The 27,267-nt window shown below is 34.4% G+C and overlaps 1 protein-coding gene across 1 annotated transcript in view; it reads right to left on the reverse strand.

The window, feature by feature from the left end:
- The window catches only part of TRPC4 (transient receptor potential cation channel subfamily C member 4), a 228,693-nt gene that overhangs the window by 143,076 nt on the left and 58,350 nt on the right, over positions 1 to 27,267 (reverse strand). The window contains exon 2 of the mRNA XM_017951196.3: positions 4,318 to 4,722. Coding sequence (XP_017806685.1) covers positions 4,318 to 4,695 — 378 coding nt within the window. The 5' untranslated portion in view covers positions 4,696 to 4,722. The remainder of the gene's footprint in view (positions 1 to 4,317; positions 4,723 to 27,267) is intronic.

Consider the following 27,267-nt stretch of genomic DNA (forward strand, 5'->3'; position numbering starts at 1 on the left):
TAATGTATAGCAAAGTCTTTTTTTCCAAAGTAGGAATACATAATACTGATGTTACTGAAATTGGGAAACTCTCATATATTAAATACCACTTAATAGCTAGTATTTAAGGGAATGAATTGAAATTTCCTGAAAACCAGGTTAGCATAGTATAGTATAAGACATCTAACATAAAATATACAGCTGTAGGTTTTCTATAACCTGCAACATCCTCTGAATCAGTGGTTCTCAAAGCCCTGTTGCTAGACTGGCAGCATTAGCATTACCTGGGGTACTCATTAGAAATACAAATCCCAAGGCCTCACTTCAGACCTGCTATGTCAGAACCTCTGCAGGTAGGTCCTAGTAGTCTGTATTGTAACAAGCCTTTCCAGTGATGATGCTAAAGATTGACAACCACTGATCTAACAAAAAAATTGAAAAGTAAAGTCTGCTTCTGATAAACATTTACTGAAGTGGCTGAAACTGAAATTAAATCTGGACTTAGAAGACATCTAAGGTCTGCTAAAAACAATGAAAAGTCAAATTACCAATCAACTGACTGAAAAGAGGGTTAAGAAGTCATTCTCAGTTATTCCTTCTAGAGAAATAAAGTATTAAGAAGGTTAAAGCCAAGTTCAGTAAAGTCATCAGACACTATCAGTGCAATGATTCCTGCTTAGTGTAGAGAATCAGAGGCTCTCTGTGCTGTCTCCTGTGGGAAAGAAATAAGCTATTACTTTTCTCATTTAAAAAAAAAAAAACTAAATTCAAGACCCTGATTTATGAAGGACTACCTTAAATATGGAAGAAAATATTTAATGATCTATGCCCATCTATTTATCTGGAAATACCTAGATCTTTTCATCACATGCTGCATCGAGAAAAATCATTTAATATACTAAAACCCACAAATCTTTAAAACATGTATAAGGTCAAAAAGAAAAAAATCAATGTCAGAACTGCAGGAAGACAAAGTGATTTTATATGCTTCAACGTCCTGCTTCAATATCATCTACATAACAATCTTAGACCCCATTCTTAAATCCAACATTTCTAATTAACTCCTAAGTATTAATACTAACAAATAAAAAGCCTCGTATGTCCAATTTGGTCCCATAAGTCTTTTCTTATAGGCTTTATTTCAGTTAATGGTGTTATTTTTTTCAAGGTATATACCCATCAACATTCTTCTCCTTTTTCCTTCAAGCCCTTCTCCAGCCCTCTACCCGCTAACATTTCATATTTGCCAAATCCGGCTGATTTAACTTCATAATTTTCTGAGGATTCATTTTCATCTTTTCAGTTCTGACAGCCTTTATTCATATTCCCATGATACTTTTCTTTTCTGTATTCACAATCGGACCTTAGGACTCTCGAGAAAAGGAACAGTGTCTCCTCCTCAGGGCCCAGGACGAGGCCTGGCAGAGCAGGCATCTGGAAATTGTTCCCCAGTGAAAGCCTTTAAGCGTAGACAAATTCATCTGAAATCTCACAGCTCCCATGACCTAAGGATGCCTAAGAAATCTTTTATTTTCCAGAGAAATAAGTTAATATGTGACAAATTTCTAAAAGAGTATATTTTGAATACACATTTCTTACATTTTAGAAACTACTAAGCATTGTAAAAATCAGATTTGGATGATTTTTTTTTTTTTATTAGAACCTCTTTCTTTACTCATTTTAGGATGTTACATTTATTTTGTTCAGTTTGATATTATTGTTTTCAGGTTTTATCATTCGGCCTCAATGACCTCAACAAAACAAATGACAACATGTCCCAGAATCTTTGGGGATACCATGAGTATGAAAATTAGGAGAATTAAAATAGAACAAAAATGGCCTTCAATGATCACAAGAATAAGGAATTACACCTTATCAGAGAAAAAAAGTCCTATCAAGAACATATTTGCTACTTACAACACAGTGATTTATGAAAACTGTTATTCCAAAAGATGTTGACCTTCCTTAGAAAATAAATTACCTAAGAAAATCACAAACAAACAGCCAGGCTCTAATGGGATTTGATACGACCCAAGCACTGAGGAAATCTTTGTATGCTATGCTATGCACATTTCATGTTGCTAAAACTTCAGCTTTCATTGTGCAAGATGCCAAGAATTCTGAGGGAGATTGAAATTACTCTTTCAAAATTATAAAGTTCAAACAAAATCATACAATTTTTGTTTATTCTCAGTGCCTTCACTGAAGAGGAATTCTAGAATGTACAAATAGAAAAGGAATTCTTGGCCAGTAGACTGATACAAAAGAAATCTTCCAGAAACACATGGTCTGGGAAATTTCAGACTCCTGGCAGATCACAAACCTTGACTGCCTTTTATTAATAATGACAATCCAGATCAAATGCCTGTAAGGAGCCAGGACCTACTTGTGAGGCTAGAGTTTAGTTCAGAAGTTGAACATCTTCCAACAAACACTCTCATAATAGCAGACATCTTCTGCAGACACAAAATTATTCTGGTCAGTACAAATGTCATTGACTAAAGAGACACTGAAATTTATGGCCAGTGTTCTCTAGAAAATAGAACTAAGAAGGTTCTTTAGTAATAAAATCAAAAACATGTTCAATGGCAGTTTTATTCTATAGACTTGCTGCAATCTATAATGATTTACATCACAGCCAAAACATCTGTCTTATGGTTGCCTATATAGACATAAAATAAGAGAGTGTACAATATAATATCATTGCTGTTAGAAAATGCAAATACTTGAGAGGTGCAGCTGTGGAAAGAATTTCAGTACCACAAGGAGACTAAAGTAGTAGCACCTAAACTTACACAGATTAAAAACAGACTCTTACTCATTCCTGTCTGTGTTCTGTACCTCCTTAGTGGTGAAAGTCTGGTATACAACATGAAATGTGTCTTTGCATATTACTATTACCTGTCTACCCCGATCAAGGCTTGTTCACTTTTGAAAGGATACAAGAAACAAGCAAATTTTCATAGCAGTAAAATTTTACCAATATAATGAGAGTAATCCACAAACAACTGTTTAGGAAAGAAACAGCAAAATGCCAGCAAAGCAACAAGCAAAAAAGTATTGTTGCTGTGGGGTGTTATTTTACCAAAGTTTTAGTTCAGGTGAGGGGAAGGGTTGAATGGGGATGAAACATAAAATGGGACCATAAAAACACAAGCTTTTCCCAGCAGACAGGGATGCTCAGCTATAAAGTTCTTTTCCTAATAATGTGGCAAAAATTCTGATAAACGTCCTCCAGGAAAGCAAGAAGAGCTTGCTTGTTAAAAAAAAAAAAAAAAAAAAAAAAGGCACACATCTCCTAACAGTCTAGCGTTTGCAGAGACAGAGATGTATATATTATCAAATAGGCTAGAATTTGCTAGAGCTGAAATAACATCCATTTTATAAGATTTTACTTTAAAAGGCAAATTTTTGAACCACTGCAGAATCTGCAATGTCTTTGCAATTAGTCAATTAGCCTTGATGCAAGGAAGTGATGAGTTCAGTGTGAAAGGAAAAAGGATCAAATAGATAATTCAGACACAAGGCAGTTGCAAAGGGAAGAGTCCAGACAGACAAAAACAGACTCCTTATTCATTCCTGTCTATGATATCTCCACTTCCTCAGTGGAAAAAGACAGAGAGATGGAAAGAAAAAAACACACATTGTATTTATAATTGTGTGCCATTTTAGTTTATTTTCTGTTGATAACTATAAGGTATAGCTACATTTGCACCATTAGTAAATTTGATGTAGTTAAGCCCACAGTCAGAGTTCAGCTATCTCATAGTAATCCTTTTCGTTTCTTTCTTTAAGTCTCAATTTAAAAGAATCTACTAGAGTTTGTTAAAGGATAATATCAAAATTAGATGGTGCAATTCACTTTTGCAGTAAGCTACAGAAGCCCAGAACAGGCAAGCAGGCTAAACGGGAAAATAAGAAACCAATTCACCCTCTGCTAGGATAGAATGTAAGAAAATGAAAGGCAAGAGGAAAAAACACCCAGACATACACATAAAGTTACAAGCAACCTGTGTTGAGCATTACGTAGAAATGTTTCCAATTTATGAGCAGTCTACTTAGATTACTTCATTTTGCTTTAGCTCTCACAATTACTTATGATTTTCCAGGGCAGGAAATGCAAGTGGATGTAACTATCATAGGACGTGAAGGGTGTATCTAATAGTAGTTTTCTGTTATAATATAGTTCAGATTTTGAAGCTTATATTTCTTAAATTTTCAGGGCATTTGAAACTCTAAAAAAAAAAAAAGAAAAGAAAAAGAAAAAACAAACAAGCAAACAAACAAAAAAACTCTTCTGCAGGTGAAATAAATTAAAAACTGTATTTTTGCAGGTACCTGTTTTTCTCCACTGGGTTTTTTGTGGTTCAATAACAGCTCAACAGCTCCGACGACTTCTTTTCTGATAGCATGTAATAGAGCATCTCCAACATAGACATTAAAGCTTAAGAGTAGTTCGATGAGCTCCAAGTTCTCATTTTCAATTGCAATGAGGAGAGCAGTTCTTCCGAGAGGATCAATGCAATTAATATTGATTTTAAAATAAATTTCAGCTTCCTCTAGGGATTTCTTGACACTGGCATAGTCTCCCTTTTCCACAGCATTCAAGTAGGCTTTTTCTGATGGCGAGAGTTCTGATTCTGCTCTTACTATCCTCAGAGGGATGCGATCTCTATAGGGAGCATTAACATTTCTTTTGTAATAGAACTGAGCCATGTTTCATGCCATGCTATTTCTTTGTCTCTGAAAGTAGAAACCAAAAACACAAAGATATTAGTGTTAATATGCTTTTAAAATTGTTAAGCATCATACTTCTTCTCCAACTCACAGTGCTATCAATAACAACAATACCATTATTAGTAACTATTAAGAGTTAAGATTTCTTTTTTTCTTAAACAACATAAATACTAAATAGTTGTTAAAATATGTGGCAACAAAGTCTTCTAAAATAAATAAAAAGAGATTAACATTTGGTAAACTATTTAAAAAGTTACTCTGAAAGTGAATTTTATCAGAGAATGCATTTAGAGTTTTGGAAATTATTTACAAAGTTTATCATAATTATATATAGTTTTCAGACAATCACTTTGAATATCAGAGGCCATATTTTTGAGATCTCAAAACTAAATATTCAAATGTATAATTCATTGTCAATTTTTCTAATTGTGGAAATGCTATTGAGATTATGTAATACCATTGTGTTTGCAAAATATTGTTAATTTGTCATATATTCGTTTTGTTTGTTTGTTTTCTTTCTTTTTTTTTTTGGTAGAGACAGGGTTTTGCCATGTTGCCAGGCTGGTCTCAAACTCCTGGGCTCAAGAGATCCACCTGCCTTTACCTTTCAAACTGCCAGAATTACAGGTGTGAGCCACTGTGCCCTGCCCTCTATACTTAATGCTAGTCAGTAGTGACATCGAAGTTAATGTAAATTAACAACATTAATGTCAGTAAAATATACTGAGCCCAATGAACATGATTGTATTTTTTTCTCTCTTTGAGTTCATTGAGGGGGGATGACATGTATTGAGAATATTAATTAATCGTCAGGATGAGTCTAAGCAATTCCATTTCCAAAAGAAGGTTTGGAAAGGATTAAATGGTGAAAGAATTTATTATAAAAATGTTATTTTCTTAATTCTACTGCCTTTAAAAAATAACAATAAACCACAAGGCAGGAATGTATTCATTATAATTTTTTTAATTTAAAAGTTAGATTAAGGATATAGGTGAATATGAGAAAATTAATTCAAATAAATGGAAGCTCATCTTATCATAAATTAACAAAGGTACTGGAAGTCATATTGATCTAGTATCATCCTAGTGATAGAGATTCGTAGAAAAAAAGTATTACATCTTGAGTATGATTTATTTGTTGCTGTTAGTTCCTCTTGCATACTTATTATCTAACCTATTTTATTTTTCTATGTTATTTAAATTGAACTCACATGTTTATTTGCATATGTTTACTCTGCGAAATTAAAATAAATAGGGTGTTCTAAGTACTTAAACATGCATATTCTTTTCAATTGATCTTCTTAACCCTAATCATTTTATGAGTAAATTAATTTGATTTGAATAATGTTTTAACCATAGATTAAACATGAATTACATTAACAAATATGATATTTAATAATATTTTTATTTTGGGAAATTTCACATTGTTTGCGTATTACCTCAATTTATTATTTTAATTATCAAGGAAGTAATTTTTACCCTTTGACATCCAGATAATTCATCATGATTTCTAAAATATCTAGGTGTAAGAGCTACTATGAAAAACTATTATTTCATAATTGGTATTTCTCTGGCATAATATTTTGTAAAGCTACCTTCACAGACTAAGCAAAAAGTGAGTGTTCAATATGTATTAATTTCAGATGTGTGAATTACTTACTTGAAGGCTGATTATAACTTTAGTATTGTTGGAATGCTTTAACTCACTCTAGAATAACAGGAATAGCATTTATATTACAGAATATCAAGGAGAATTTAATATTTCTCCAATATCACTAAAACTTGAGTAAATCAAGATGATTATGAGTCTATCTATGTCACTGTAATTATCTGATCCTGAATGCCCCCATTTTTTGCATCAGTGATGCCATTACAATGTTGGCCTTGGAGAGGTGGTTGACACTCCCTTCCTTGGCACCTTTTTTCTCAGTCCCAGGTCAGAGTCTGTAACAGTGTGTGGGATCAATGCTATGACCTTAACATTGTAATTTTATCAGGACTAACATCTAAATTTTTCATAATAATAATGACTGGTATTTACATCCAATTTCAGCACTGTGCATACTCTTTATTATCTCAGTTCTTTCTTATCTATGATTCCTGGAAAAATATATGAATTTTTATTTTAGAGTTGAATTTAATTTTCCTACCAATAATATTTTTAGCTTGAGACCAGTGTTTGAATGTAGCTCACCCAAAATACAGGTTAAAATGAAAATACACATGCACTTACACACATGCATGCACACATCAGTTCTGCATGTGAATTATGATTCAATCAAGATTCAATCAAGATTAAGAATCATGCTAGAGAATGAACAAACTATTTTTATTTTTTTCATTTAGTTAATTTTATTAATAATGCTACCAAATAAAGAATTAGGTAGAGAGCAGCATTTTATTCCTCATTGTCAAAGTACAGAATGTCAGTGACAATAGGGATTAGTGGACAAAACAGAAGCTATGGGAGGACTTTGAGGATGAGGAAAGATAAAAATAAATTAAGATTATTAATATCTATTTCATTTAATCCAGATAACTTCCACAAATGTAAACCACAGAAGTTCATTTTAAAAAGAGTTACATTACACAAAAAAAGAGACATATTTTAGTCAACACTGTAATTAAGAGATGGAGAAGATAAGGGATATTTGCATTAGGTAATCTATTTTTCTATCCATAAGGTGATGAAATCAACACTTACCAAGGAATGGGTGAGAAGATAAGAATGAAAGCATTAGTACTGATAAAGATCTTTTATTAACTTTTATGACCTCTTTCAATCTCTTGGATTTGAAAACAGTATATAAGAATTTATGTTAGGAAGTCTAGACCGATTTTAAATACATTTAAAATGTAAACACATTAAATAAATGTAAATATTTACAATTGAATCTTAAAGCACTCACAGGGAGAAACACACACACATACATACACACACAAACACACACACACCGAGAAGAAAGAGAGAGAACAACTTTGATGTCTAAAACCTTAACATAAGAGAGGAAGGAAGATCATATAATTTTTTTGCACATAGGCTTGTCCTTGATTTCTTGAGATGCAGGGATACTAACTGGAGGACAAAAACACCAAGTTTAACATTTTAAAACTGTGCTACATAAATGCAATAGCAAGTGGCAGGTGCTGATAAGGCTGATGGAATCTCTCAGCTGACACACTTAACAGCTATGGAATTGCTACTGGATAGAAAGGCTGTTGAAGAACAGGAGACCCAATATTGCAAATATGTTGACCTATAATGTCAAAATAAAACATTGTTCCTGGTCCTCCACTTTTAGAATTAACTTTGGAGGGGAAATGATTTCTCGCCCCAAGAGACTGCAGAATTTTAAGAATCTTTTCATTTCAATGTCTCCTGTATAACACCAGACGTGGAATGACTGATGGGTCAAATTATATTTAGAAGATTTGGAAGAGATGAGGAGTGATGGGGAAATAACTCAACTTCTGAGATGTGACTTTTTACATAAACTAAGAATTATTTCCCCTAAATGTGTTGAGGATTAAAAAGAAACAAGAATGTAGAGAGAGCTATAACTTGACATTGATCCAAAGAGAAATTAAAGTTGTCACTAAATATGAAAACTACAGTTCTCTAAGCAACATAAAGATATACAACCAGAAATTTTAGATATTTATATGTATCTGAAGGCACATTGCCTAAAGGATAAGTTTAGTTATATAATGGAAAGAACAATGAATTTGAGTTCCAAAGAACACAAAGGAAAGGGATATTTAATATGGAGAGATCTCCATTCTTTAGTATATATTACTAAAGGGAAAACGAATTTCCCCAAACAACATTTTCTTTTCTTCCCTAGTTGACTGTGAGAAGATACATGTTTACAGGTGTGATCTCATGACACAGTAAGAAACAACTCCTATTTGTTATTAAGATACTATCACACATATGTAAGTTGCATTTGTACTTTGTCTGGAATCTGATATGAAATAACTTTTTCCCAAATAGTGCATTCGCACTCAATCCAATTAGAATTTTTTCTTGATATTATTCTAACATATCATCTCAATAATCTTTCACATAACATATACTCCACATAAAAGCATAATGGTCTGATTTTTGCTATCACTCTGAATTCCAGATCCTTTTCTAATTTCCTTAGGCAAAAAACAATACATACGTTTCAGTAGCTGCAAGTGTTACATAAAAAATATTGTATATTGACTGAAATGTTTTGTGACTTAGTCCAGTCAAAAATTAACATGAATTTTATTCTTGCTTTGATGATGTCAAAGTGCAATGAACTAAATTTCTTTGAAAAGTTGTAGGGACATTTCTGTAAACCATGAAGATAAGGTTACACTACTCAACAACAACAACAAAAACTACTTTACTAAAATATTTCGATATTTTATCCTAGGATTTTAAAGATGAAAATCAAGATTATACTTATTTTCAAAATTCAAGCCCCTTGGATTTAACAAGTAACACATAAAAAACTAAACGCTATCTCCATTGTAATTTCCTTTTAATTTTATTTTCTCATCTTCTTTGTGATGGTATATTCCCATTTTTAAAACACACATATCGAGGGGAATGGTATAGGCAGGGCAAACGATGTTATTTCGCTGGATTTTTACCTCATGGGATTTAGAAAACATATATTTTAGAAAATAATGTGTAATAGTCAAAGTTTGAAACTCCACCCTGAGAGTTAGAAAATACACAACAATCTATTACTCTTTCCCTCTGATTTCAAAGGAAAAGATGTTCTTTTCTCATTCCAGCTGCTAACCTTGCTGTCTGAGCTTCCATCCATTCCCATTTCTCTAATACTTCACATGAACCATCACCCTCTTTCATACCTGAAGCTTCTTTCTGCAAACCTTCTTCCCTTCACATCACAAATCTACTTAATTCTCATTATTTTTAAATTGTAATAATCTTTGGTAATTCTCTGTCCTGGCTCAGATTTTCTTTATTTTATAACTTTAAGCTCATCGTCCATTCATTCATTTATTCTCTCTAACATGGTGTTTATTCTCATCATGAATAAATTTTATTTTTCTTAATCATGTCCTTCTAGTTGCCAAATACATTTGGCTCTTTTCAAGCCTTATAAGTTTTCAGTAGCTTCTGGTGACACGTCTGCTGAAATGAAACTGGTCTTGCCTTGGGCTCTGTGCCACCCTTCCGAATGCTCCACCTCCTACCTTAACATGACCCTTCTCTCAGTAGTTTCCATGGACTCCTTTTCTTCTGTCTAAAGCTGAAATATTGATATGACAAAGGTCCTGCTTGTGGCTCTTTCCTTCATCTATCACTCTCCCTATTCTTATCATCACTTGCTGTTTAAAATGTTCCCTGAAAAACACACATATGTTTTAAAATATCCTATAAAATCTGTGTTGCCAGACCACATGTCTCCCTTAAGATCTGGACTTCTGCTATCCAAGATGGTAGCCATTAGTCACACGTGCCTATTTAAATGTAAATTAGCTATAGTTAAATAATATTAAGAATCATTTCTATGTCTTACTGGGCAGATTTCAACTGCTCAGTAGCATTCCCTCACTACAGAGTTGATGTACTTTATCTCTTCATCATCTTTTACATAGGCTACAGCAATATCTTTCCAAATGATCTTACTGATTTTAGTCTTGCATACTTCCTGTTTATTCTCCACAATGCCACATACCTAATCTTTCTAAGATGCAAATCTAATCAAATCATTTTCTCACTTACAGTCTCTAAAAGGCTGATAGCCATTCACAGGTAAAACACAAACTTATTATGGAATACTGATTCCTCCATGATCTGGCTTCCAAGACTGTCCCAGGCAAGCTTATTTTACACTGCCCAAAATACCAAACTGCTTGGCTACTATAACTCTAAGCCTCTTATACTGCTCTTTATAGTTTTAGTGCCTTTCCTTCCCTTTAAAACTCCTGCCGGGTTTTAAAACCTTTCTGAAGCATCATAGCCTCTGAAGACGTTTCTTTTCTTCCTCTCAAGGCACAGTTATATGGTCCTTTTTATGCATCTTTATAAACCCTGTGGATCTCTTAGATTTAGAACATTTCCTACTGGTGTGTATATAAGAGATTGTGACGTAAACAGTTCTGCATCAGCATTCAAAATTTGTTGGTGAATCAATGAATGAATGATTATACTCAGAGTTATTACTCTGCCACTTTAGATTAAATAAATAGGGTCAAATTGTCGTAATCACTTGCCTAAAATTGTTTTAGCAATTCCAGTCAATAGCTGTTAAGCTATCAAATCACCTATGCAAAATACTTTCTTTTTCTTAACCTATTTTTCTTTTCTGCACATCTTTACTACTAAGCTTTTGGCAGCTGTATGAGGAAACATAACTGTAATGTATAAATCAACACATGGCTAGCTCATGGTTCAGAAACATGTTTCTCACCCTTACTGCCTAAAATCTTCAGAATGGCACAAGACTTTAGTAATTTGCTGACGTTTACAGGGGAATATAAGCACAGAGGGAAAAAATTAAGACATCTTAGAAAGCAATTTGAGTATTTTATAATAGAAGAAGTAGAATTAGTGTACCAGATAACAGGAGAATAAAACATGCATATTTATCTCTACAAAATTATAGAAAAGGATAGGATAAAAACTTAGGAATAAGAAAACATTAAGAAGGAATAATCACAGATGCTGGTAGAACAACACTAGAATTAACCAGTGAACTGGTCATGAAACTCTCTCAGTTTGTAAAATATAAAAGTTAATAGAAATAGAGAACAGAAACACAAGGGCCAGTATCTATAAAATAGTAGTTGTAGAAAGTGAAAATGAAATAATACAGTATGAGGACTATTTTTATTAGTAACAACCAACAACTTTAATAGTTATAAAAAGATGTGTAAGACATCAGAAAGAATTCATAGTGTCACACTGGACATGTAAGAACAACTCCCTTAGGGACAGAAAATATTCTAAAGGAAGAGGGAAAATAGCATATCCTCCATGAGACTGCAACCTCACAACTTATTAATAGCTATGTCAACATTAATTAGTTGTTTATTCCCTAAAAATTTTGCTCAGAAAAGATAAGATTGTAAACCGATAACCACTATTTACATATAAATAATCACTATTTACATCAATAAATTTCTGCATGTCTGTTTAGCTGAGATAATATTTTGCCTACTTGGGCAAGCAGCTCCCTTACTAAGTAAGGTTACTCATCAAGACTGTCTTCAGAAGTCTCTTTTTGCTAAATCCACCAATCATAAACTATTAGGTCACAAAAATTGCCTCATCCTAATCATTTTCCCACCTTGAAAGATCAACCTGAAAGCAACTGAGCCCAGGCTAGAAAACTCTGTATATTACCCTGCTCCCTTTGGTGACATGGTAAAATTCAGTCCAGGTGACACTCTTCTTTACTGTTGTGAGTTCTAATGAACTTAACTTTGCTTTAGCAGAAGTTTGTATGGTGACATTTTTGGGGAGTTCAATATATAAAGAATCATGTTAACATCATACCTCTTAACAGTAAATTTGGAGGCAATAATATAAAGAGGTTTGCTTTAAAAATAGGGAAGAAAAAACAGAAGCTGTAATTTTATATCTTATTACAATTATTTAAATGCAGGAAGGAATAAAATTAGTTTTCTGCATATGACCTCAGATCTTTACTCAAAGATCGTGTTTGGACATAGAAGTACACTATAAGGAAAATATAAAGATGAAACAGTCCTGGCACTGTGGCTCACGCCTGTAATCCCAGCACTTTGAGAGGTCTAGGTGGGCAGATAACAAGGTCGGGAGTTCAAGACCAGCCTGGCCAACATAGTGAAACCCTGTCTCTACTAAAAATACGAAAAAAATTAGCCAGGCATGGTGGCATGCACCTGTACTCCCAGCTACTTGGGAGGCTGAGGCAGGAGAATCGCTTGAACCCAGGAGGTGGAGGTTGCAGTGAGCCGAGATCGTGCCATTACACTGCAGCCTGGGCAACACAGCAAGACTTTGTCTCAATTTTAAAAAAAAAGGATAAAACAAAAAAGTTTTCTGTTATTTAAATAGTTGAGAGATTTTTTTTGTCTATTTTGCTCACTGAAATATACATGGTGCTCAGAAAAGGGTAGTGGAGTAAAATGTTTAATGAACATATCTGTATGTCAAGATTTGTGTTTGAAACATTGGCAATACCATGGTGAATGAGTACCAATGACCTGTACTCATAGAGTTTATGATCCAGTGGAAGGAACCCATGAAAATTAGCAAACATAGTAATTATAAGTTTCTATAAATCCTATAAGGAAAACACGTTTTAAGATGAGATGGAGAAATTTGCAGGAGGAGAAGAGATGAAGAGCTGCATGAGGTCAGAAGAACAGGGATAGCCTCCCTGAAACATGGGAAATGACAAAATGCTAGCTATGTGAAAAGGTGCAGAAAAAATCATGATGTTAAAGGAACGAAAAAACTTTGAGGCAAGAGGAACAGGATGCATTCTAGGGAATGACAGAGGGCCAGTTGGCAGGAGTGCGATGACTAAGGGAAAAAGCGGAAGAGATGAGTCTGCAGAACTAGACTGTAGCCAAAGGATTCAGGACAAGGACTTTGAAATTTATTCTAGGCATAGTAGGAAGTTACAGAAGGGCTTTGTGTGAAGAGAATAACATAATCTGATCTCTGATTTTAAAGATCACTCTCACTGCTGATTGATTAGGAATTATACAAGCATGGAAGCTAAGAGACCATCTGCTAATACACCAGAGAGTTTCATCAAGGGTTTACAAGGGAAGTGGACACATTAATATATTAACCCCTAAGATTAAGATGCCATAATGACAGACTCTGATGCTAGCACAATATTCATAGGAATTTAAATGTCACATTTTTTAGTTTATTGATGTTTTTATTAGTGCTCTGATTTAACATATTTTGAGTAATCTTGCCCTAATCCTTATTTTCCCTAGCCCCTATTATTTGGCATAATTTGTAGAATTTGAAATTTTTTAGCAATGTATTTAGATGCATATAAAATGTAAAAACAAGAACACATGCATAAATGTTATTACTACATCAGAAACACTTGTACTTCTCTCACTGTGTTAAAGACTCACTACTTGCCTTGTTTACAATGAAAGCGTAACTTGTCATAAGAAAAACAATATTAAGAAGAAATGTGGGTGAGGGTGGCAATACATTTTACAAGTAAGCATTAACAAGATTAGACAAAGAAAGGAAAATAACCTGTTTCACAAATGACTTAATACGTTCAGTGTGTCCCACCACAATCAGATCCTGTGGCCCGTAACTGACCTCTGGTTTCTAAATTTGTGTGTGTATATGTGTGTGTGTGTGTGTACGTGGATGTGCAAACAAAAAAAAGATAGAATGCTTAAACTTGGATGCATATATAGAAGTTTTGATAACTATATGATCCTTCTATTTTTAAAAAAATCACTTATACCCATTAGGAGATTATCGCAAACATATGAAAAGAAACTAGGCATTGCTGTTTTTTTTACTGTTGTTGCAGTAGTGGCGGTAGTGGTGTGTGTTTGTGTGAGGGAAAAAGCCAGAGGCAGAGGGAATTGGACACAAACTGCAGAGCAGTGTATTAACAGGAAGCATGACAAATTAAGAGTCAGGAATGGAAAAATAATAAGTGACATTGAGACTTCTGGCTAGAAGTTTTGAAAATAATATTTTGTAGCACCATGAGAATGTTTTCTAAATAGATTTTAAAGTTAAATATTAAAGCACATAAAATTATAGGAAAATATAAATAAATATTAGTCTATCCTTTTGATGGAGAAGAGTTTTCCTAAGTAAAAACAGTGGAGAAATGACTTTGTAGAAGACACCCTATGCATACACAGCATTTAAACATTCTTAGTACTATAATCTAACACACAAAATTAAAACACAAAATAGCTAGGGAAATTATTCAAAATACATATGACAAAAAAGAGTTTATTAAGTAGAAAAGAAAATCCACTAAGGTTCAAAATGCATAACGAACAGTCCCCTCAGAGAAAAGAAAACATAAGTAGAAAATGTTTGACAAAGCACTCAACTTTGCTGATCTCTAAAAGCTTAGAAATCTACCAATAAGATAAAAGTTATTGTGTGCCAAATGTGATCAGAATACAGACAAAAGAAAACCCAATACTAGAAATGATGCTGTTCAAGAATTTCTTCATAAATTGCTGGTGGTGGTTTAAACTGAAGGGAAACTGGAAATATGTGTATCACTCTTTGGAAAGGTTCAAGTTGTTTATCCTAGGAATACCTCCTTCCAGGAAGCTATACTAGAGTTGTCTGGTAAAAGGAAGGTAATATATGCATAAAACTAAACACAACTTTGCTATTAATTGTTGGGAAAAAATAGAGAGACTCAAAAGCTAATAATGGTCACGTAGTTCATGAAGTTCTGCATATTTGTTTAACAAAAATGTTCAGGTATTAAAATAATGTGTATTGCATTTTACTGTCACAGGAAAACAGTGATACTATGATAAGCAGTAGTCACGGTTAAAATTTTAAACTAAGAATACATCTGTAACAATGAAAAAACTTACACTAAAAAGGAAGTAACTACAGTTATAACTAAGAAAGGTTACATACGGGTAATTGGTGATTTTTGTTGTTTAATAATGAGAACATAATACATCTTGATAAAAACTAAACATTCATCACCAAATGAAAGTTTATTTTGTTAAAAGGAACAATCATCTGTCCTTAATAGCTAGCAAGTCTCTCCGATTTAAAAGGTGTTTGACTTGTTTTTGATGACTTCGAAAGCTAACACCAAGACCAGTAGGTAGAAATTATAAAGAAAAGGTTGCTCCTCAACAAAAGGTGAACTTTTAATACTATACTAAGACTTGTGTAAAGATTAAATACTTTATCTCAGAGGCCAGGAGACTCCCTGTTTCTGGCAGTATTCAAACATAGAAGGGACAACTTGGAAGGAATGTGGTAGAGAGGATCCAATAACCAGATGGGTAGCTAAACTGGATAATCTTCAGTGAATATTAACACTGTGATCCTATTCGTCTCTGCTTTTGTCATTGTCTCTGCCAACAAACCATGTGACTTTGAACACATAACTAACTTTGTCACTCTTGTATTTCTCCATTAGTTATATTAAATGATCTCCATGCTTCAATCAAGCCACAACTTTTTACTTAATTAAAAAAATACTAGTGTTCTGCTTGATTACATCAGTATATACCATGAAGTTTCCAAAGAAACTATTTCCGGAATACTGTAACTGTTCAGATAAACACAACTAAGAGACATAGTTTCAAATGTATTTATTTTGTGACAACTAAAAAAAGAAATGTTTGAACATCATACAGTTAGAATTTTCTATGGTAGCTCTCAGTCTAAGCATGTTTTATACGATGCAATTAATTTGGCTATTTTTTACTTCTAAAAATAACTACTTTTATATAAAATATAATCTTTCTTTAGATAATATATATTTTTAAAAATAATTAAATATATATGCTCAATTAAGCTAGATTTAGAATTTCTTATTAGGAATACAGTTTTACAAATTCACACGTGTATTTTTCTTTGTTATAAAATAAATTCATCAAAAGTGGTTTGTTCTGGTATATTCTGTGTTGGATCAGGATGATTTTGCAGGCTGAGGATATAAAGTCACATAAAACACAATCCCAACAGGTAAATGTTGTTGCATATGTAAATTATTCCTCAAATAAAGCTGTTAAGACAACCACCACCACCAAACCCTGAGCAAAGAGAGGACATTATGAAGTGGAGGAGGAGCCTTGTTGACAGTCAATGGTAAATACCTTGTGGCAAGGTCTTCAGTTTAGATATGAGCAATGTTTTTGGACGATTCAGAGGAGAAAGCAGCAAGCTCTACCTGGTGGGGAAGAAATGCTTGCTGGAGGAGGTGGGGCTTCACTCAAGTATTTTACTGTAAGCAGATATTTTCCCAGTGACTCTATGGAAGCAGGGATTTCTGGGAGGAGGAAGCAGTATTCTTCAAGTAATGGAGATGTAAAAGAGATTCCCATTTTATGTTAGTTTCTGCTCCTAAAATAACTGCTTTTTTTTCATAACCAGTCCTACCATTACACAACAACTTTACTGCTGTATCTTTTCAAAACGTTTGTTACCTCATCTAATCTCTTCTAATATACTTAGTGACTCTTATTATTTTCTACCAAATGGTGAACTTTCTAGTGATTATAGACATTTGGGAATATGACAGCACTATTCAAAGTCACAGGAGAAGGTAATACGTTTCTGTGGCTCAGATAAGTTTAACAACTCCCTCAAGGTCACACACTTACTAAATGTTGCATCCTGAAGGTGCAGCAAAATATTAGCAATGAAAATGCTGATAGTTTCAGTGAGGAATCAGAGTCAGATGTGGTAAAAACCTTCAGGCTAAACTTGACCCCACATTTCCTGACAATTTTTGGTCATGGGAGGCAGGAGCAAAAGTTCTAACAGAGATGATCCTGAATGAGGCTGGTCTCAGAATTTTGTTCTTGCCTTTATTGCTTAAATAACCAGAGTTTAAGACTCAACTTTAACTTCAGGCACCTGTAACAAGAACAACAAAATAACAACAGCAACAACAACAACAAAAATTCCAGAAATCTTACTATGTCAAGCACTGTTCTAAGTTTTACCTGCATGAACTCGATGAATCTTCAGGAAAACCTTGTGGGGTAAGTGCTATTATTAGTGTCCCAAGCAAAGAATACAGAGGTTAATTTATTTGATGAAGGTCGTGTGGGCTTTATAAATATGTTCCCTACCTACCCTGTATTACATATTTAGACTTTTGTTCTGTTACTGAATGGTCATTCAGTTTCCCAATGGCTAGGTTTTCATCATGTTCTGCAATTCTCTACTGATGGGATTTACCCAAGCAGTGGGTCTTCTGATTCTGAACCTGTTTTCTCATTACCAGCTCTCAGGGAGTTCTTTTAAGTCCTCACCAGTACTCCTGGAGCTCCCCTAAATATTAGTACCTCAGATCTGAAGCTTCTTTGAAAATTGAATCCTGGCTGCAGTGTTGATCTGTAACACTCAAGGTAATGGAGTTAGCCCTATTTGTCACAGTCCCATTGGCTCTTCTCCTCATTAAGGAATATTTCCAGGCTCATAATTGTCTGCTCACTTGTGTCTAAAAAAGACTTAAGGGCTGGATCAGTGGCTCATTCCTGTAATCCCAGTACTTTTAGAGGCCAAGGCAAGAGGATTCCTTGAGTCCGGGAGTTCAAGACCAGTCTGGACAACATAGCAAAACTCGTCTCTACAAAATAATAATAATAATAAAAAATAAGAATTAGCTGGGTATGGTGGCTCATGCTTGTAATCCCAGCACTTCAAGAGACTGACACAGGAGGACTGCTTTAGCCCAGGAGGTCCAGACTGCAGTAAGCTGTGATGGTACCACTACACTCCAGCTTGGGTGACAGAGCAAGCCTCTGTCTTAAAAATTAAATTAATTAAAAATAAAAATAAAATAAAATAGACTCATGGCATGTTAGAGGTATCTAATCTGTTTTCACCCCAACTCCCCAGTTACAGACAGTGAACGAATCTAGTTCAACTGACTATGGATGCAACTAAGAAATGGTAGCATAATGTATTCCTCTGCTCATATGAGGTGTTGCAATGATAAATAATTAAATGTTTCATTCCCAATGATAAATTAAAACCAGGAGGTTTAAACTCAGTGGGATTGTTCTGCATGACAATTCTCACTCTCCCTGCTGTTCTCTGAATAGCAATTCAGACTAAGTATTTAACATCCTGAAAACAGTAGCAAAAAAGTAGAAGGTATAAATATTATAAAAGGCAATTCTTTCCTTTTGTCTTGAACTTTTAATTTTTTCCTCAATCTTCTCATGTCCTTCGAATTTACCAGTCAAGTTTATTTCTACACTGAACTCAAACATCAATTATGCAAATCAAAAGCAACTTTAAAAAATTAGAATGCTTAGAATACTCTTTATAAAGGTTCATTATGCACAAGGAATTTGTCATCTCTTAAATACCTCCAACAAATGTAGTAATTACCATAGCAACTTAAAAGACTAGACTTTTTGGGCAAAGGAATTTTGACAGGTTATTTGGTTATTTTCCAAGTTTATGATGGATTGCTGTCCAGAGAATTTTGTTATTCTGTGCAGTCATCAACCCTATGACATTGTGATCATTTTTTAATGACATAAAGCTATATTATGACATTTAAATACTCCTCCCACAAGTTTATTTCTTTAGTATATTGGCACTTAGATAGTTAAGACTACATTTAAAGCAGTTTTTATCAGCAGGCATGTTAGCATTTTTTTTTAATTCAATTACCTCTATGCCTTGGGGTGTTTAGCAGATATGATAGGATTATTCACATAAATAGCATAGTGTATTTTCCATCGAATATTCATTTAAGGTTTAACTAAATGAAAATAGTATCCTTTAATTCAAGTTTCCTCTTATTCTAGAAGTTGGCATAAAGTAATTTAAAATATTGATTTAAGAAATAAGAAAGAGCTATGAACTACATAGTAGAATGATCCTTTCTCACTCTGGCTTCTAGACCTCGGCTATTTCTCTGCTTCCAGAATCCAGCTGCCTTCAGAAAAATTGAGAAATTAAATTACCCAAATATACTCTAGCAGTTATTACCCTATACCACCTCAGAAAAAATAATTTATTAACTTCATAAACAATTACTGCCTCATGGCCGGGCGTGGTGGCTCACGCCTGTAATCCCAGCACTTTGGGAGGCCGAGGCGGGCGGATCACGAGGTCAGGAGATCGAGACCATCCTGGCCAACACGGTGAAACCCTGTCTCTATTAAAAGTACAAAAAATTAACCGGGCGTGGTGGCGGGCGCCTGTAATCCCAGCTATTCAGGAGACCAAGGCAGGAGAATGGTGTGAACCTGGGAGGCGGAGCTTGCAGTGAGCAAAGATAGTGCCACTGCACTCCAGCCTCCTGTCTCAAAAAAAAAAAAAACCCAAAAAATTACTGCTTCATTAAAATTATCATAAAGTGATTTATTCCTCAGGGGAAGCTGACAGTTGATATTTCACTTGTGAGTTTTCCAGTTTCCATTCAAAATTAGAATCCCGAAGTGTCATGATGCTAAAAACCTTATAGTCTCATGGTATGCAATGATGGAACATTTAGATGAAAAGTGAAAAAAATACGTCCAAATATCAATCAAATATTTTGTCTACATAGTATCTGACACTGGGATGTCTATAAATATTTTATTTTCTTATTTTAAACCAGATCCTTGTCATATTCTCATTACAACCTGCTGAAACCAACTATATAAGTGTTTGGAAGTAAAATCATCATTGTTATGCAAATTCCACATTTTCTATATACATTTTCTATGTCCTGAAGGTAAGAAATATTATACTAGAAATATATTTTAGTGAAACATTATTTTTAATAGCTGTCTTCTTTAGTATTTTGTAATGAGTGCTTATAGTGAGAGACCACCTCAATAAAGGGAGGTAATCTTTTTTTTTTTTTTTTTTTTGAGACAGAGTCTGGAGTTGCCCAGGCTGGAGTGCAGTGGTGCGATCTCCGCCCACTGCAACCTCCACCTGCCAGGTTCACGCCGTTCTCCTGCCTCAGCCTCCTGAGTAGCTGGGACTACAGGTGTCTGCCACCACACCCGGCTAATTTTTTTTTTTTTTAATTTTTTTTTTTTAGTAGAGACAGGGTTTCACTGTGTTAACCAGGATGATCTCGACCTCCTGACCTTGTGATCCGCCTGCCTCGGCCTCCCAAAGTGCTGGGATTACAGCCATAAGCCACCGCACCCGGCCTAATGGGAGGTAATCTTTAATATCAACACCTGGTCAATGCTGTGCCTTTGGCCTCTAGCAATGCATGTAGAGCCCAACTTGCCAATTACTAATTTCCTCAAGAATGATCTGATTTTTCTGGTTGATAATTCTTCTTTGTTTCCTGTTCCTTCCACTGCCTCTTCTTTTGTCAAATTCTAGAAACCCTCTTGACTGTCTACATTTTGCAATTTTTAAGAACACAAGACTTGTAGTCAGGAAAAACTTATTTGAACACCAACTTTGATACCTTTGTGGTTTGGACAGAATTGCTTAACTCAGAGTTGATTTCTCATATGTAAAAAAGGGATAATGCTGACTATCTCAGAGCCTTGTGTGAAAGAATTAAGATGCAATGTGTTAAATGGACCATGGAGCTTGTGTCCCAGAAGACACAAAGCAAACACTATGTTATTTTAAAAGCTCTGACCTTTTGACTCCTGCAATTCTGGAAGTTCAGGGGTTGAATTAACCCTAAGTTTACTGCAATCACATTGTAATCCAAAAACTAAATGCACAGCCCAAGAAGGTTTGATCTGAAGACTTCAGATGATTTTACACTACATAAGGATAAAAGACTAAATGTTTACCATTCTTAGCATCAAAACTGACAATGAAAAAAATGTGTTGGTTTTTGGAGCTAAAATGATTCTGTTTTTGTAAACTTCTGCTACTTAGCCTCAGGCTACTCATTTCCTCTGAGTCTCTCTCTGTGTCAAAGTAGATAATTATGACCATAGGCAGGGTTGCTGAAGTGCAAATGCGATATAATGTATACAAAGTGGCTAATATGTAGGTATTCAATCAATGGTGATACTTTCATCGCATCTCACTACATTTCTAGATGTAAGCGCATACAAATAATTTGTAAAAATGTTGTTTAAATCAAATGGTTTAGACAAATGTCAACTGGCACATATTCTGTGGCAGATATAATTAAAACATAATGATTACTGCCAGTGTTATTTATTTATTTAGAGATTGGTCTCGCTATGTTGCCCAGGCTAGAGTGCAGTGGCTACTCACATGATTAATCACGGTCCACCACACTCTTGAACTCCTGGATTCAAGCAATCCTCCTGCCTCAGCCTCCTGAGTAGCTAGAAATAAAGGTGCACACCACTGCACCTGACTGACAGTTTTATTGTTAATGCAAGAAATATCTACATTTATTTTATAAAATGAGTTTCCAAACTGTTGGAGAGGTATTGATCAGCTAGGTTCATAGTTTACGAGAGGACTAATTTCTAATAATCTACTCCCATCATATGCATTTACTGTTTAGTTGTTTCAGCTTTAGTTTTATAAAATTGAAGTAGTATGATTTTTCATAAAATAAATGAAAATATGAATATATTACAGATACTAGAAATATTCTTCAAAATGTAATATATAGGTATATGTAGACAGCTATATGAGCTACTAAAAATAAAATATATATGTATGTATAGAAATGCATTTTTACCAATCACCTAATATATGAATAGAACAGGACTAACAGGACACTAAAAAAAAATAATAGCTGAGGCCGGGTGCGGTGGCTCACGCCTGTAATCCCAGCACTTTGGGAGGCCTAGGCGGGCGGATCGCCAGGTCAAGAGATCGAGAACATGCTGGTTAACACGGTGACACCCCGTCTCTACTAAAAATACAAAAAAATTAGCCGGGCGCAGTGGCGGGCGCCTGTAGTCCCAGCTACTCGGGAGGCTGAGGCAGGAGAATGGCGTGAACCCGGGAGGCGGAGCTTGCAGTGAGCGGAGATCGCGCCACTGCACTCCAGCCTGGGGGACAGAGCGAGACTCCATTTCAAAAAATAAAATAATAGTAATAATAATAGCTGAAATATAAACTAATATAAACCATAAATTATGATACAATGTTGATGCTATAGACTTTATATACAAATTAATATGAATTTTATTACAGTAAATATTTCAAGTAAAACGTCCCACAAGAGTATTTCCCTTATATTTAATGGTTTGGGCTTTTAAGCTGAAAATCAGTAAAATACTTTTTTAAAAATAAACATTTTCAATATTTTAAATTTATGAAGAGTAATAAATATTAACAAATCACGTAGACAATACTAAGGCATTAATTTTAAAATGTTTCAAATAATCAAGCATTTTGTTGCGCTTCTTTTGACAAGAAATATTTGAACGAATATTTATCAAAGCATGAAGTCAGTCTACATCTTATTTTTGCCATAAATAAAAAAGTATGCCCAAAATGTGAACATATTTTATTGTTACTGTGGAATGTAACATAAAAATTTTCTAAAATTGTTTTTCCTAAATAAGGAAGATAATTTTATTATGGCAAATATTTTTAAAAGTCAGCATCCCTCTCCCCTGGCAGAGAATCTATGTAAGTGATCTGGAAAGACAGGGTAGCATTACTCACAAAACAGCCAGAATGAATGAAATAAACAACGTCCACCTGCATCAACCTTCACTCCACTTCTTCTCTCTACTCTAGGTACAGCTGGGAATCATAACTGTGCCACATTAAACAACCTGTTTAAATTGGGTGTGAGGGCAGTCACTTGCATATATGAAAAAAAACCTTTGTTATGGGTTTGGGAGAGTTAAAACATTTTTAAAAAAAGGTAATAAATCTTTGATTCTAATATCATGTAACTGAATATGATGACCAAGCCAAATACTTAAAACAGAATAATTAGTAATTCATCCTGTCATTTATTAATCTATGAACACTTTATTGAACTTCCACTGTCTTTGGGCACTAAGTGAGTACTATGAAATGTAGAGATACTGCTTTTCCTTTTAAAATGTTCCTATTTCCAGGTTGCAAGGAAAGCACACAAGACATTGAGCATAGTATCATCAATACTAAAGTAAGGATATTTAGAAAGATTTATAGACACTCAAAAAGGCTCAAAGATAGGTAATATTTGAGCTGGATTTTGAAGGATGAAAAATATATCAGCTAGGAAACAAAAATAGAAGGTCATTTTTGGAAGAGAGAATCAACAAAAGAATAGAACCCTGAAAACCGCATGCACACTTAATGGAGATGGTTTGAGTAGAGGGAAGTTCTAGACTTATATATAAATCAATGAAGATAATTCTATAGCTATGTAAAAAAATACTATCAAACACACTAATTTTTAAAGGCTTTGTTGAATGCTTAATCTGTACTAGAAACTGGGTTTAAAATATTTTCACTGTTTTCTTTAACTTTTTATTTTAAAATGATTTCAAACTTACAGAACTGTTGCAAAAACTATACAGAGTTTCCTTTTGCACTTTAGCTTCTGCTAATGCTAATGTCTTACATAAACATGGTTCTTTTTTTTAAAAAAAATGGAAATTAGTTTTGGTAAATACTGTTAACTGAACTACAGACTAGATTAGGATTTCACCTTATTTTTGTCTAATATTTTTGGTCTCTTTGAGGATCCATCTCAGGATACCACACTGCATTTAGTCATCGTGTCTCCTTAATAGTCTCCTATTCTGTGACAGTGTCTCAGTTGTTCTTCGTCTTTCATGACCTTGATACTTTTGAGGATTACTGGTCAGATATTTTATAGAATGTCCCTCAACTTAGGTCTGCCTGATTTTTCTCGTGATTAAGCTGAGGTTATGGATTTGGGGACAGTCCCACAAAAGTGATGTGGCCATTTCAGTGTATTACTGCATGATATCAACATGACTTAATACTGGTGACATGAACCTTGATCACTTGGTTAGTCATGTCTGCCAGCGTTTTTCATGGTCTTCTATCTAATAGAAGCAAGTCAATAAGTCCAGCTCATACACAAGGTGAGAGGAATTAACTTTCACTTACTAGTGATAAATTTATTAAAAAGTTTTTACACATATTTCAGAACCACCAAAGCAATTAATAAATGTTTTGGAAAGATACATGGAGACAATACAAATAGTCCTTTTTCTCCTTACAGTGCCGCCCACTGATTTCAGTATACATCAGGGGATCTTGCCTGCAGCGTTTCTTAACTGTTGTATTCTAAGAGTGATTTTCTGTTTCCCTCATTTCTTCTACAATTATTATTTTGATTTCTTAAGGAAAAATTATCCTCTTCTATGTCTATTTATTTATCCAAATCATTTATTTATATCATTATGGATTTATAGATATTTATTTTATTTTTGAGTTATAACATGATACTATTATTATTTTTTTGTTGCTCAAACTGTCTCAGCTTTGTCCAGTGGGAGTTTTTTCAGGTTGGCATGAGTGTTCTTTTGACATGCTCTCATCCTTTTTATTTGTTATTTTCTTGAGGACTTACTCACTTTCTATTACTACAAGAGGTTCCAGGCTCATTTTGTATTTTCCCTGATACAGTCCCAGAAACAATCTTTTTTCAAGGGAGCCCAACTTCCTTTTAATGAAGCATGGTATTTAGGAATCAATATCTGTATACTAAGTGTGCTTGCTACTACTGGAATGTCACTGGCTAGGCAGACAGTGGCCGAGCTAAGAAAAACATATTATGTACACTCACCTACATATATGCACGCATTAATTTTTTTTTCCATCTATTTGTGTATGCACACACCTTTACACACGCAAAATCATTCTGATATTTAAAACTCCAATCTAGCACTACAGGGTGAAGAGTAAACGTGTGAACAATTCATGTTTTCATTCATTCATTCAGTAAATGTGTATTGAATAGTTAGTAGATATCAGACACTGTAATATGCTGAGAATCCTTCATTTAGGGACTAAGTCAGATATGGCCACTGCTTTTATTAAACATATATTAATAGCATAGCTTGTGATAGGGTGACAGAAACACAAGAAATTTAAATAGACAACTATGAAGATCCATTGTTGTATTGGAGGTAGGGGGCTGGTTAACAGAGATCTGAATGTCAAAAGGAGTGAGCCATGAAAAGATGTGAGGGAACACATCTACAACCATCTGATCTTTGACAAACCTGACAAACCAAGCAATGGGGAAAGGATTCCCTATTTAATAAATGGTGTTGGGAAAACCGGCTAGCCATATGCAAAAAACTGAACCTGGACCACTTCCTCACATCTTATGCAAAAATTAACTCAAGATGGATTAAAGACTTAAACATAAGACCTAAAACCATAAAAACCTAGAAGAAAACCCAGGCAATACCATTCAGGACATAGGCATGGGCAAATACTTCATAACTAAAACACCAAAAGCAATGGCAACAAAAGCCAAAATTGACAAATGGGATCTAATTAAACTAAAGAGCTTCTGCACAGCAGAAGAAACTATCAGAGTGAACAGTCAACATGCATAATGGGAGAAAATTTTTGCAATCTACCCATCTGACAAAGGGCTAATATTCAGAATCTACAAGGGACATAGATGAAGCTGGAAGCCATCGTTCTCAGCAAACTAACACAGGAACAGAAAACCAAACAGTGCATGTTCTCACTCATAAGTGGGAGTTGGAAAATGAGAACCCATGGACACAGGGAGGGGAACACCATACACTGGAGCCTGCCGGGGAGTAGAAGGCTAGGGGAGAGATAGCATTAGGAGAAATACCTAATGTAGATGACAGGTTGATGGGTGCAACAAACCATCATGGCACGTGTATACCTATGTAACAAACCTGCACGTTCCGCACATGTATCCCAGAACTTAAAGTACAATTAAAAGAAAGAACCTGCTAATTTTAACTTAGATTTTCCCATTACATTACAGCATGAAAATTTTTTGTCTATTTGTAATTATGAGTAATGATATTAAAAGGTCCTTAAAAAAAAAAAGAAAAGAAAAAGAAAAGATGTGAGGGAACGGCAGTGCAGGCAAAGGAAAGAAGTAGAGCCAAGGTTCTAAGGCTTGAAGGAACTTGTCTTGATCCATTCTAGGTTCAGAATAAAGGTCAGTGTTGCTACAGCACTGGGAGAAATACCTGAGTATGTGTGTTGTGAGACATTAAAAAGTCCTTCATTATCTATACTCTGTTAATGGTGGATTTAAGATTTTCTAGCTAATTGAGTTGTGGCTCCTGAGGACGGCAGCCTAGAAGCCACAAAATCAAAACTGCCTGGAAGGTTAAATCCAGATAATAAGTCTTTTGATGGTCCGATCTTTAAGTAACCCTTTATGTATTAGACAGTAGGCACAATGTTGGAAAAGGGAATTGGTTCAAAACTTTCAGAGCGGGATCACAGTAATGAAAGCTGACATTCCATGGATAGGTGGCATGTCCTAGGCACTCTGCCATGATTTTTGTCTATGTTATCTCATTTGATTCTCAGAGCTCCAGGAGGACACAACATTATTGTAAGTACTTTATAGATGAGGAAACTGAAGCACTGACAGAGTAAGATATTTTCCTGAAGTCAGACAACTAGTAAGTGATATGAACCAAGGCAATCTGGCTCCAGACTCCACATGCTTCCTTCCTGCCCTGTTTTGATTTTTAATCTGAAATGAGAAGAAATATGGAAAGTGGATATCAGCTCATATAAAAAGAAGAAAAACCGAAATTATGACTGATTTATAAAGAGGCGTTACTTTTATAGAGAAATAGTTTTAACTACAAAGGTTTTTTGTGTATTTTATAGGTTGGAAAGCATTTTCATATCTCACTTTGTGAATCTATAATAACCACAAAGTGCTTTAAGTACTTAGAAGTAAATAAGATTATATTTGATAATTCTAAGAAGCTAATTTCAGACAAGGTCAATAATTATTGTACGCAATAATAAATGCGTAC

This window comes from Papio anubis, chromosome 15 (genome assembly GCF_008728515.1).
Source record: "Papio anubis isolate 15944 chromosome 15, Panubis1.0, whole genome shotgun sequence".
Lineage (NCBI taxonomy): Eukaryota > Metazoa > Chordata > Mammalia > Primates > Cercopithecidae > Papio > Papio anubis.